General features: G+C 39.4%; 1 protein-coding gene across 6 annotated transcripts in view; it reads right to left on the reverse strand.

Annotated features, from left to right (window-relative positions):
* The window catches only part of LOC113022580 (inositol 1,4,5-trisphosphate receptor type 1), a 73,023-nt gene that overhangs the window by 43,897 nt on the left and 16,825 nt on the right, over positions 1–12,301 (reverse strand). For all 6 annotated transcript variants that reach the window (XM_026168120.1, XM_026168119.1, XM_026168118.1 and 3 more), the window contains exons 8-21: positions 11,639–11,722; positions 6,920–7,066; positions 6,666–6,761; positions 6,202–6,246; positions 5,002–5,156; positions 4,207–4,306; positions 3,763–3,923; positions 3,528–3,669; positions 3,149–3,307; positions 2,395–2,567; positions 1,109–1,228; positions 631–825; positions 274–525; positions 33–174 (exon numbers count right to left, since the gene is read on the reverse strand). In XM_026168120.1, the coding sequence (XP_026023905.1) occupies positions 33–174; positions 274–525; positions 631–825; positions 1,109–1,228; positions 2,395–2,567; positions 3,149–3,307; positions 3,528–3,669; positions 3,763–3,923; positions 4,207–4,306; positions 5,002–5,156; positions 6,202–6,246; positions 6,666–6,761; positions 6,920–7,066; positions 11,639–11,722 (1,971 nt within the window). The remainder of the gene's footprint in view (positions 1–32; positions 175–273; positions 526–630; positions 826–1,108; positions 1,229–2,394; positions 2,568–3,148; positions 3,308–3,527; positions 3,670–3,762; positions 3,924–4,206; positions 4,307–5,001; positions 5,157–6,201; positions 6,247–6,665; positions 6,762–6,919; positions 7,067–11,638; positions 11,723–12,301) is intronic.

A 12,301-nucleotide genomic window follows, 5' to 3' on the forward strand; every position in this document is an offset into this window, starting at 1 on the left:
ATTGTAGTATATCAAGAAAGCACCAGGGTGACCTCAAAGGTGAGTTTGTTCTTCTCTTTATCTGCAAAAGGGAAGCTCTGAGACACCACATCTCTCAGGTAGTTTTCAACAAATTCCATCGTTTGTGAGAATCGCTCCTTAATTTCATCTTTAGATGTTCCATCATTGTCATAGCTACAAGTAAACCATATGTAAACAACAAGTTACGAAACTGCAAACACATACATGAGAAATGCTTTACAATATGATTATATAGTTTGTCTACTCCCTCACTCGTCAATAGCAATCTCTGAAGGGATCTCAGACCACAGTCGTGCATATTTGACTGGTGTAACCTGCTCCTGAGGGTCACGATCCACATGCATGTGCAGCATCATTCGACAGAAAGAGGCTCGTAGGTCATACGGCAGGTCTTCATCTGACATACACCGCAAGATCAGGTCCACATCCAGCTGGCCAGAGATCTTGTTGATTGCCAGATACTGACGGTCCAAACACATTCTGGCAAACAGGTTTAGCTGGTACCTGTAAGGTGTCCACACAGGTAAGTCAGGCTCTCCTTTTGTAAATTTGCCATCACAGGATACACCTTTTCCATCTTCAAGGAGCCGGCTGAGGTGCGGTATTTACCTGTAGTAACTGATCACCTCCTGGTCATCCTTCTGACCCTCCTTGGCATCCTGAGCAAGCTCCCGGATGCTTTTACTGCGGATCTCTTTAGTGTTGTCTTTCCAGAACAACCACACTTCCTCCTCGTCTTCCTCTGATTCCACAGAGTTCTCCCCGAGTGATGCTCCTTCAATCTCAAATCTCGAAAGAACCAGTCTACAGAAAAAAAAGAAATCATCAAGAAAAAACTTAATAAAAACAGACATTATTTACTTTGCTAGTGTAATCGTGTGGGCAGAAGAAAGCCTTTGTATCAAAAATGTTTTATTTATTCCAAAACTGCGACAAATAACCTTTGTATTTTTAATCACAGTACTGGATAAAATGCCTTTTCTAGACACCAATTAATGGGCAACTGTCAAAGTGAAACCTCAGTACATTCACAGTGACATCAAACAGAGGGAACAGGGAGGAGGTCAAGAGAGTGATGAGGACTCACTTCGTTTCTATGAGGATGTCTGCGTTAGCTGGATCCAGCACTGCATTACAGATGAGCTCCTGTGTCACAGGGATGGACTTATTCATTGACACACACAAGTCTGAAAGGTAGTCCAAGAACCTGAACAAACAAAAGTATAACATTTAATCCCAAGTCTTCTTTTAAAAACCTCCACGATCTCTCAAAGCACGAGAGGTGATGAGTCTTTGAAGCGAGGCTTCAGCTTTTCTGATGTCACAAAGAGTTACAGTGGGGGAAATAATTATTTGATCCCCTTTCCAATTTATCAGTTTTGCTCACTTACAAAGAAAAGATCAGTGTCTATTTTTTTGCTGGTTTCATTTTAAAGCGGAGAGATCAACCAAAAATCCAGAAAAAGAAACACATGTGGCACACAGATATCGCCCATAGGACATCTAAATGATTCAGAGAAGGCTTGGAAGAACGTACTGTGGTCTGATGAAACCAAAATCGAACCCTTTGGCATCACCTTGACCTGTTCAAGCGTGGAGGTGGAAACATTATGATTGGGGCTGTTTTTCTGCTAAAGGCACAGGATGATTATAACGCATTAAGCGGCCAATGGATGGATCATACGATCTTTGATGAGAAAATCCCTCCCTGGCTGACAGCATACTGAAGATGGGTCTTGGATGGGTGTTCCAGCATGTATGGGACCCAAAACATACCAGCAAGGCAACAAAGGAATGTCTAAAGAAGACGCACATTAAAGTCATGCAGTGACCTAGCCTGTCTCCAGACTCAAGGGAGCTCAAGTCTTGAGTTGTCAGGTAGATGCCAAGAAACCTAGAGGATTGAGAGATTTTCTGTAAAGAGGAGTGGGACTGCACACATCTTCCCCCGAGATGTGTGCAAACCTGGTGACCAACTAAAAAAACGTCTCACCTCTGTCCTTGCCAAAAAGAGTGTACCCACCAAGCACTAAGTCATATTTTGCTTGGGGCTAAAATAGTTATTGCACTCAGTGACATGCAAGTCAATGCATAATGTTTATGTAATGTGTTTTTTCTGGATTTGTGGTTCATATTCTTTCTATCGCCATTCAAATGAAACTACCATAAAAATGAGAGACTGTTCCTTTCCTTGTAACTGAGCAAACAAATAATAATTTCGTCCACTGAATGACAAAATGTTGCAACGGATGTTTATTTGATCACCAGAATGTTCTTAAGTACAATACAGACATAGAGTTATGGTAACACATAACTAAGTAATGGTTTAAATTCAATTTAATTTTAATTGGATGCAGACACACACACACAAACCTGGGCTCACGGTTCTTGCGCACCAGGCTAACAAACGTGTCGATCTCTGCAGCGGTAATATGTTTCTCCAGGAGCTTGCGGTTGTTATGGAGCAGAGCTGTGATTGTGTCCTCTGCCAGGACATCATAACCAATCTGTTTCTGCATGAAGCGAAACTGTTTGGCTATATACTCCTGCAAGGGAGGCAGACGCTCTCAACAAAAAGCAACAAAAGACAGCTTAAGCACATTTTAAAGAATGTCATTCATTACTTGGCCTGTCTCTCTTTAAGCTCTTTCTAAAAAGCATAACCTTAAGTCGAAGCCATCATTGACTCATTTTGCCCCGTCTTTATCAGTGTGCAAAAAGAACAGCATGTCCACAATGTCCTCTTCATTTAACCTAATGAAATGACTCCTCTAACTATTACACTGTAACCAAAGAAATGGACTGTTCCTAGAAAAGCCAAATGGTAACTTTACTTTACAAGAATTCTTTATAGAATGAGCTCATATCACACTGGCTTTGTGTGTTTGTGCCAACAGAAATTGATAAAGAGACCTGGCAGATGAACCAGCGCATACTTCAGAGTACTTTCAGTTACACATCTTGGATTCGGAATATTTTTTGCTTCAGTTATCAAATCAGTGTTATCACAGAACAATGGCTTATTTTACTAAGCGGAAATACACCTTTACAGAAACCACAGCGAGACCTGTACCAAACGTCAGATGGGAACTGCACTTATGAAGACTTCAGGCCAGACAAAAAGTACCTGGTTCTTGCGGTAGTCCTGCTGCGAGTGACGTAAAACTCTGTAACATAGGCGGCAGATGTGTCTGAAAGGGGCATGACGCTGGTCAGCCAACTCCTCCAGCCGCAGCATGGGCCCATCGCCGCTATCTGTAAAAGGAGCCTGCAGGAGCTTGAAGATCTGAATTTAAGAGAAATGTTAAGACAGTTGTAACAATGACATTATACATAACTATATACAACTATGCAATACTGCTAAAGCAAATGTGGCAAAGATGCCACATGTCATGAGAAGATAGAGGGACTTCAGTAAGTCAGTAGGACTCAAGAAGTTCACACAAAATGGAAAATTTAACCTTGAGTGTCTAGAAAATGTTATATTTACGGTATTAAGACATCACCTGTTTGAGAATATTCTGTTCTCTCATTAACTTCTGTCGTTCTCTGTTGGGTTTGTTAACCATGATCTCCAGAACATCCTGTCCATTGTTGGGAATGTCCACCACAAAGAACACCAAATCCTCCAGAAGCTTGGTAACGGCTCTGATTTTATATGCAGGAATAACAGTAAGATCGTGCTTATAGTTAGAACTTAACAGTGTTTACTGTTTAACTGTCCCACTATGCATTTTATACCTCCTCTCATTCTGGGTGATTGTGCCTTTTTCCAGCTTCCCAGCAATAGAAGCCAGCACTTTACTGGCATCGTTGGCAAAGTCAAGGTCTCTCACTTCAGCTGGGGAGACGGGCACAATGGCAAAAGCCTCTTTGTCTTCTTTGAGTGCAGAAGTTCCAATCTTGAAAAAAACAAAACAAAACAAGAATTGGTCTGTGAAACACTTGTTAAAGCTCTTTGCCAAGAACCCATAATCAAAACTGCAAAAGAGCATTTTTTGTGAAAAAGAAAGAGAGCTACCCGCACTTAATATATAACAAATTTACTGCACAGCAGGTGCAGGAGGAAGAGGGAACCAATGTGATTTAGATTTGACTGATCCAAATCTCCAGCATAGTTATAGCTCAGCATCCTGCACAATTTGCTACATATTTAGACATTATTGTAAATTAAGTGTCACTCACACGCAGCATGACAGGCTTTTCCTCCTCCTTGTCGATTGGTTGGTTGGTGCTGTGAACCCACGTGTTGGTGCACAAGTGTCTGAGGCGTACATACGAGTTTCTGAAAAGACATTTTATTGTTATGCTTTGTTCTTGTTTATATCTGCAAATTGTTTGTGCATCATAAGTGCAAAGGCTACATAACTCTCTTTTTTAAGAAAAATCATGCATTTGAAGCAGAACCTTTGATCACCTTACAAAAGTTCACAAATATACATATGATCTGGGGCCTACATGGTCAGTCGACCACTTCCCATAAATGTGGCTAGGCAACAGCTTTCACTTCCTCGAGCTATTCTAGCGAAATTCGGTGCATTTCTTCTGCGACACTGCGAGTCTGCGTCATATTTTCTGACTCCTCACCAAACTTACACAGACACACGTTCACATAAGAACAGAATAATTGTCTCCTTTACACACTTTATTATATGCTCTATCTCAACATCCCTATCTGCATTGCCATCATAAAGAACAACTACACCTGCGTAACTTCCAACATCCACTTTATCGTGAATAATCATCAGTTAGAGACTCTCTTACAACAATTATTATCACACACACTTGCCATGCTTGTTTTGCAAACATATTACAACAGTGGTAATATACTGTGGAAGTCCCCTGCTTGTAATGTGTCTGCTGTCTGGGTTTCCGTGGAAAAAGTGACAGGGCAGGAACCAGGCAATGAATTTCTCTGTATCGCAATAACACAATAATCAGGGTGGGTCTGAAATGCTTCATCTTTTTTATCTTTCATACCTGGGAACTAGTGAGTCTCCCCCCCTTAAAGTGGTAGGGTCGAGCTCAAATATGGAAGAGATGTCATTTCCATCAGGAACAGACACAAGAGTGTACATGACTTTGTCCTGGACATTTCTCAAACGGGCTCTCATAGCTTCTTGCTCTGAGTCAAGCTGGAGGGAAAGGGGGAAAAATAAAGTCTGATTAAAAATAAACAGCAAAATAATTTTAAAAAATGTCAGAGATATGTCAGTGAAAGTGTTAAAACTCAGTGTGGAAAGATTTCTAGGAACTGAAGCAAGATACTGCTAATATATTACAGTGACCATAAATATTTCTTCCTTTTTTTCCCCTTGTAAGTTGCATTTCCCTCGTAAAACGTCACAGTCTTAATTCAGTAACTGATAATGGTTCCCACGGAAGGCATAAGACTACCTTAAATAAGTCAAAACTCAATAAACAAAAGATGTTATATGCAAAAAAGACTTAACTATAATGAATTGAAACTAATTTCCTTTTAATCTGAAGAGCAAGGCCGTAAACTGAGGAGGTGACTGGCTAGGATTTGGTTCACTTGTTACAGCTTGGCCAACAGATGTGAACAACTTCGGCCCGGCCTGTGAGATGAGGCCTCCTGCAAGTGCAGTGTATGGTTGAGGCACACTGCTACTGCACGTTTCAGGAACACACATTCACAGTGAAAGGCTGCCATCTGCTGTTCGCTGAAAGTTAAAGCATTCACATCCAGTAAAGCTACACTGAGCCCTCTATTGGTGGAAATGGTAAACAATACAGCTCTGATTATAACACGGGAAAAGAGGCTATGCCTTCTGGTTTTTTATTCATTTTATTTTTAAGTCACAATTTGGGGTTATTGTCTCAAAATTCTGAGTTATTAAGTTGAGATTTTGAGGAAACCCAAATGGATGCCATTATAATTATTATAAACAAGGTTCCATATTAAGAAATGAGTAGGTGAGTTTCACCAACATGGTATCTGTTAAACTAAACTATAAAATACAAATACATATGTGATATGTGAAAATAATTACACATTAGCATGTATTTTTAAAAACTGAAGAATTAGATTGGAGATGCTCTTCTACACTACACAAATTCTTTCTGTGGCCATGACATTCACCTACTAAGGCTTATTAAGCACTGGATTCCAATTAAATATTTCTAAATATTATGACTTTTTAAAAAATGTCTACTTACTGAAGAGCGTGAGTCCAGGCACTCCTCTTCATAATCTGGGTTCAGCTGCAAAAAACACAAAAGTGATTCACTACTTCGTAAAATAAATAAATAAATCCAGTCCAAAAAGCATTCGGAAGATTGTAACTTAGGAAAATGAACTGAATGTTGGGTCACTGATATTTTCTTCAGTGTAAATAAAGTCTAATGGAAGTTCTTGAAATAGAAAAGCTGATGAGTAACATGTTATTAATAGGATGTTTAGATCACTTGGCTCCAATTATAACCAAAGAGGGCCTTAAAAATCACAGCTTCACATATCTGAATTAAGAGGTCTGAATCCACAGCAAAAATAAAAATGGGGTCTTTTTTTGCTGCACTCCCCCTCTTCACCTGCTTTCATGAATTTGCCCTGGTAGTTTTTGCGTAATCTTGCTGTTAAAGAGACAGACAGACAAACAAATGGAGGTTGGAGGCGTGCTGACCTCTGCAGCCAGGTAGTGTCCAGTGGCCAAGTGTTTGAACCTAAACAGGCTGTTCCAGTACCCTGCGCCCCCTCGGCACGGATCGTGCTGTACGACCTGATGCAAGAGCACAAAAAGTTGATGATATAAAATAAATAGGAAACAGATCACAGTCTCTATTCAGGTTTTTGTTGCTGCAGTTCAGAAAATCTACACCTGGGATTGCATACAAGTGCACAATAGGAAAAACCAGCTCTAACAATATTCCTGCTCACTTCTATCTCCCATAGGGCTTTGCTGCTGGTTGCCGAGGTAGCTGACTGTCGTCCCGTAGTGCGTAGAAACACATATTGCTTTTTTCTGTGATCGTCACATGTAAGGAATTTCTCTTGCTCTGCATGAAACAGTCGTACCACATCACCCTGGAGAGAAGAAAAATGTAGGTTACTTTTCTCAGGTTAATCTTAAAACCACCAAAACTTGTATGAAATGAGACTAGTTTCAACTAGTTCAGTATATGAGGAATAAGAGAAAAATAATTAAACATTTTCTGGCTGCTGCCAAACATTTCATTTCATGGAGGTCGCATGGCAGACCTAGTTGCCTACGCTGTTTTAGATGTTAAAGCCCCTAATGTAGAGCTGTTTCTGTAAGAGATAATACACATTTGTTAAAATGTTCTGTAAACTGATGATACTCAACTGGGAAAATGTATATATATATATATATATATATATATATATATATATATATATATATATATATATATAAAAAAACAAGCAAACAAGCAACCAGCCCACTCAACTCTGGTGAGGGAACCTTATGCAACAGCTTTTAGTTAGAGCACAGTTTCCAAAAAAGTGGACACTGTGAGATGCAATAAGATGCAAATTATTTGAATTCTATAGGAAATGGAAAACAGCACCAAAAAAAAGCAAAGAAGAAATTCCAGATATTCCAGACTCCAGCCACTCTACAGCCCTGAATTGGACAAGCAGATAAAAATGACTGGATAGATGGGCAGACGGATGGAAATTAAATTCCTATATGGAATTTGATGCCAGCAAAATGTTTAAAAAAAAAGCTGTGGCGGTCTGCGAGAGGTGTGTTGCATCACCACTTCTTTTAACAATGCTAACACTGTAAGCATCTGGGTAGTATAAATAGGATTTCATAAGCTCCAGTTGTATATATGCAGAATGTGGTTTGATATAATCCTACTAAAACAAGCTTTATAGCTTTACAATAAAATAAAACATCTTTCTGCACTCCGGAACCGGCAGTCTCTGAGCCTGTAGCTTCCATGACTTCCAAAAGACGTTAACATTTCGATTAGTGAGGCCACAGGACATTTTCTGAATTTACCTAAACGTACTGTGAACGGAGAAGACGGCTGAAATTCTGGGTCAAGGTTACCTGTGCTTTTGCCGTTGACAGTAGAATTTTAAATTGCATTTGTGGATCTAGCAACAAATTTGGTTCACCAGCTGTGGTTCTCACTTCCTGTGTCCTTGAGCCGATTTACCGATTTCCACTACTGAATTTGAAGAGCTGTTAACGTAGTGCTGCTGCAGGACTCTTCAGTATTGGTTTCTGGCCACTTTCTTTACATTCATAAATTCTTTAATATCACATCATCACTGTAGATGATTTAAACCCTCAGTTCTTTAGTGAGAAACGTTATTCCATCATAACTGAACCATTTACCCACGCACTCTTTCACAGAGTGGTGAACTCCAACTGAATTACACTGAAATAATCATTTGCTGTGGGAAGCTTTTTTTTTTTTTATAAATAGTTAAATTACTCATTTAATTAGTGTAATTAATTCATTTAGATTTTTTTTAGCTTCATGATCGCCGCCTCCGCTTGCATAAAAAACTACCAAATAGAAACTGAACACTTGCAATTCAATCAAGCTAATTTATCTGTTTCATTTGTCATTGAGGAAGAAGGGAACTGCTCGTCAGTCTGTGGGAAAGCATATAGAAACATAGCTGTGATTCTTAACGAGTTAATACAATACTTATATTAATCATATCGTGATTGTTTGATTTAAAATCCTCCGTGATGTAATGTGAAACATTACAAAACATTTGTCATTGTCCAAAAACGTATGGACTCGTAGTCTTTGTACTATTTCAGTCAAATATAGACTATGAATGCAACTAACTGAATTCTTGTTATATTGGCATTTTATAGCGTCTGAAAGGTTTTCCATAAAGCCAGACTGAACTGACTTAGATGCTGTTGTATTATTTGGTTTGTTTGTTTCTGTCATTCTATTCATGTTATATTAAAATACAGTTATGTTATAACCAGTGTTGGTCAAGTTACTTGAAAAAAGTAATCAGTAACTAATTACTGATTACGTCCCCCCAAAAGTAATCCCATTACTTTACTGATTACTTATTTTCAAAAGTAATTAATTACTTAGTTACTTGGTTACTTTTTAAAAACACGATTTACAACCTGAATAGGTGATAAAGCGATAGATCTTTCAGCCCAATTCTACTTTTTCTACATAATGCATCATACAAAATGTAATCAAATGGCAAAGTCTCTTTTAAAACTTGTTTTAACTTGTAACTAACACCTAGTTTGCATCAACTTTATGCATCAAGCAAAAATTTAATTATATGCAACATTCTATGACTGGAAGAAATTTGTTTAATATTTAAACCTATTTTCTGCACATTCCAGCACATACAGTGGGGCAAAAAAGTATTTAGTCAGCCACCGATTGTGCAAGTTCCCCCACTTAAAATGATGACAGAGGTCAGTAATTTGCACCAGAGGTACACTTCAACTGTGAGAGACAGAATGTGAAAGAAAAATCCATGAATCCACATGGTAGGATTTGTAAAGAATTTATTCGTAAATCAGGGTGGAAAATAAGTATTTGGTCAATAACAAAAATACAACTCAATACTTTGTAACATAACCTTTGTTGGCAATAACAGAGGTCAAACGTTTACTATAGGTATTTACCAGGTTTGCACACACAGTAGCTGGTATTTTGGCCCATTCCTCCATGCAGATCTTCTCGAGAGCAGTGATGTTTTGGGGCTGTCGCTGAGCAACACGGACTTTCAACTCCCGCCACAGATTTTCTATGGGGTTGAGGTCTGGAGACTGGCTAGGCCACTCCAGGACTTTCAAATGCTTCTTACGGAGCCACTCCTTTTGTTGCCCGGGCGGTGTGTTTTGGATCATTGTCATGTTGGAAGACCCAGCCTCGTTTCATCTTCAAAGTTCTCACTGATGGAAGGAGGTTTTGGCTCAAAATCTCACGATACATGGCCCCATTCATTCTGTCCTTAACACGGATCAGTCGTCCTGTCCCCTTGGCAGAAAAACAGCCCCATAGCATGATGTTTCCACCCCAATGCTTCACAGTAGGTATGGTGTTCTTGGGATGCAACTCAGTATTCTTCTTCCTCCAAACACGACGAGTTGAGTTTATACCAAAAAGTTCTACTTTGGTTTCATCTGACCACATGACATTCTCCCAATCCTCTGCTGTATCATCCATGTGCTCTCTGGCAAACTTCAGACGGGCCTGGACATGCACTGGCTTCAGCAGCGGAACACGTCTGGCACTGCGGGATTTGATTCCCTGCCGTTGTAGTGTGTTACTGATGGTGACCTTTGTTACTTTGGTCCCAGCTCTCTGCAGGTCATTCACCAGGTCCCCCCGTGTGGTTCTGGGATCTTTGCTCACCGTTCTCATGATCATTTTGACCCCACGGGATGAGATCTTGCGTGGAGCCCCAGATCGAGGGAGATTATCAGTGGTCTTGTATGTCTTCCATTTTCTGATGATTGCGCCCACAGTTGATTTTTTCACACCAAGCTGCTTGCCTATTGTAGATTCAGTCTTCCCAGTCTGGTGCAGGTCTACAAGACTTTTCCTGGTGTCCTTCGAAAGCTCTTTGGTCTTGGCCATGGCGGCGTTTGGAGTCTGACTGTTTGAGGCTGTGGACAGGTGTCTTTTATACAGATGATGAGTTCAAACAGGTGCCATTCATACAGGTAACGAGTGGGGGACAGAAAAGCTTCTTGCAGAAGACATTACAGGTCTGTGTGAGCCAGAGATTTTCCTTGTTTGAGGTGACCAAATACTTATTTTCCACCCTAATTTACGAATAAATTCTTTACAAATCCTACCATGTGGATTCATGGATTTTTTTTCACATTCTGTCTCTCACAGTTGAAGTGTACCTCTGGTGCAAATTACTGACCTCTGTCATCATTTTAAGTGGGGGAACTTGCACAATCGGTGGCTGACTAAATACTTTTTTGCCCCACTGTAATTTTTTTTGTGTGTGTTTACACTCACTCTTTCAAATAGATGCAAGTAAAACACAGCAGAAAATAAATAAAATCAAAGACTCAGCGGTCCTGTTGCTCTATTTTCACCTGTAAAGCAGGAGTAGGGTAGGCGGAGGTTTACCCTGGTGCAGGTGTGCCGCGGCGGTCAGTGCCGCGAGTTTCTCTGTGAATTTCCCATTACGTCGTTGCGCGCTCGGTACTTGCTTGGGAGTTTAGGGGTTTTTTTCGCTGTAAAAAGACGTTTTCTTCCCACGCACAATGGACACTAATGTTTTTGTCACTTTTTATGGAATCAAACTTAAAGTAAGGTCAGTACTTCCACGCTTTAAACGCTGATACTCTCTCCCGTACTCGATATGTTATCCACTGTTGATCTGCAGACAGCTGTTGTCATGAACGTCGCACTCGCTTACGTCACTGTCATGAGACGTTCTCGCAAAAAAAAAAAAAGTCATGGTTTTAGTAACGCAGTGTTCCTACGGGAAAGTACCGGTAATCGAATTACCGCTTTTGCAATTGTAATCCCTTACTTAACTCATTACTTGAAAAAAAGTAATCTGATTACAGTAACGCGTTACTCTCTGGTTATAACACATATGCAATGATTTTCTAAAAGCCATAGACAGTTTTTCTAGGCTGGTTTCTACTGTGAGACAAACCCCTTTAAGAATGGCATCCTGATTGTCGCTCCATTTCATAAACAAGACGATCTTCCAGCTGGTGTTACAGTTGACTGAATTCACCTGAAAAACAAACAATCAGAAGAATGTGAGTTGTAGCATCATGTAGTGACACTAGACCTTTCATTTGTTTTCTCATATTCTCCAAAGATCAAAAAAACAAAACATAAAATCATCATAAAATCATTTATTTTGAGATTAGATCAGAGACCACTCTTATTTAAAGATAATATCTAAATGTATTGTGCATACGTTGGCATATATTGCCAGAATCAGTACTTGTAATTCAGTTAATAATCTACACATGTCGCTAAGTCAACGCCAAAGAAACTGATATTTAAAAACCTATTTTAACTGTCTAGTAAACATACTACTGTAAATATGAAACTAACTAATACAACATATCAAACACAGAACTGAACTTTATTCCTCTGGTTCCTCCGTTGGAGTCTGTTTGATGCCATTAACATCCAAGATTTATGTTTTCACTTTATGTTTAAACCACTTGCAGTCATCAGTCATCAATGAGATACAAAAGTTTTTGCGTTTGCTTTTCAAAAAGAAGAAAAATAAAAGCACTTATTTCTTAATCTTTTTGTGTTTCTACTTAATGCCCTTTGATAAATTAATGAAAACAATGTT

Source organism: Astatotilapia calliptera, chromosome 5 (assembly GCF_900246225.1).
Source record: "Astatotilapia calliptera chromosome 5, fAstCal1.2, whole genome shotgun sequence".
In the NCBI taxonomy this organism is placed as follows: Eukaryota; Metazoa; Chordata; class Actinopteri; order Cichliformes; family Cichlidae; genus Astatotilapia; species Astatotilapia calliptera.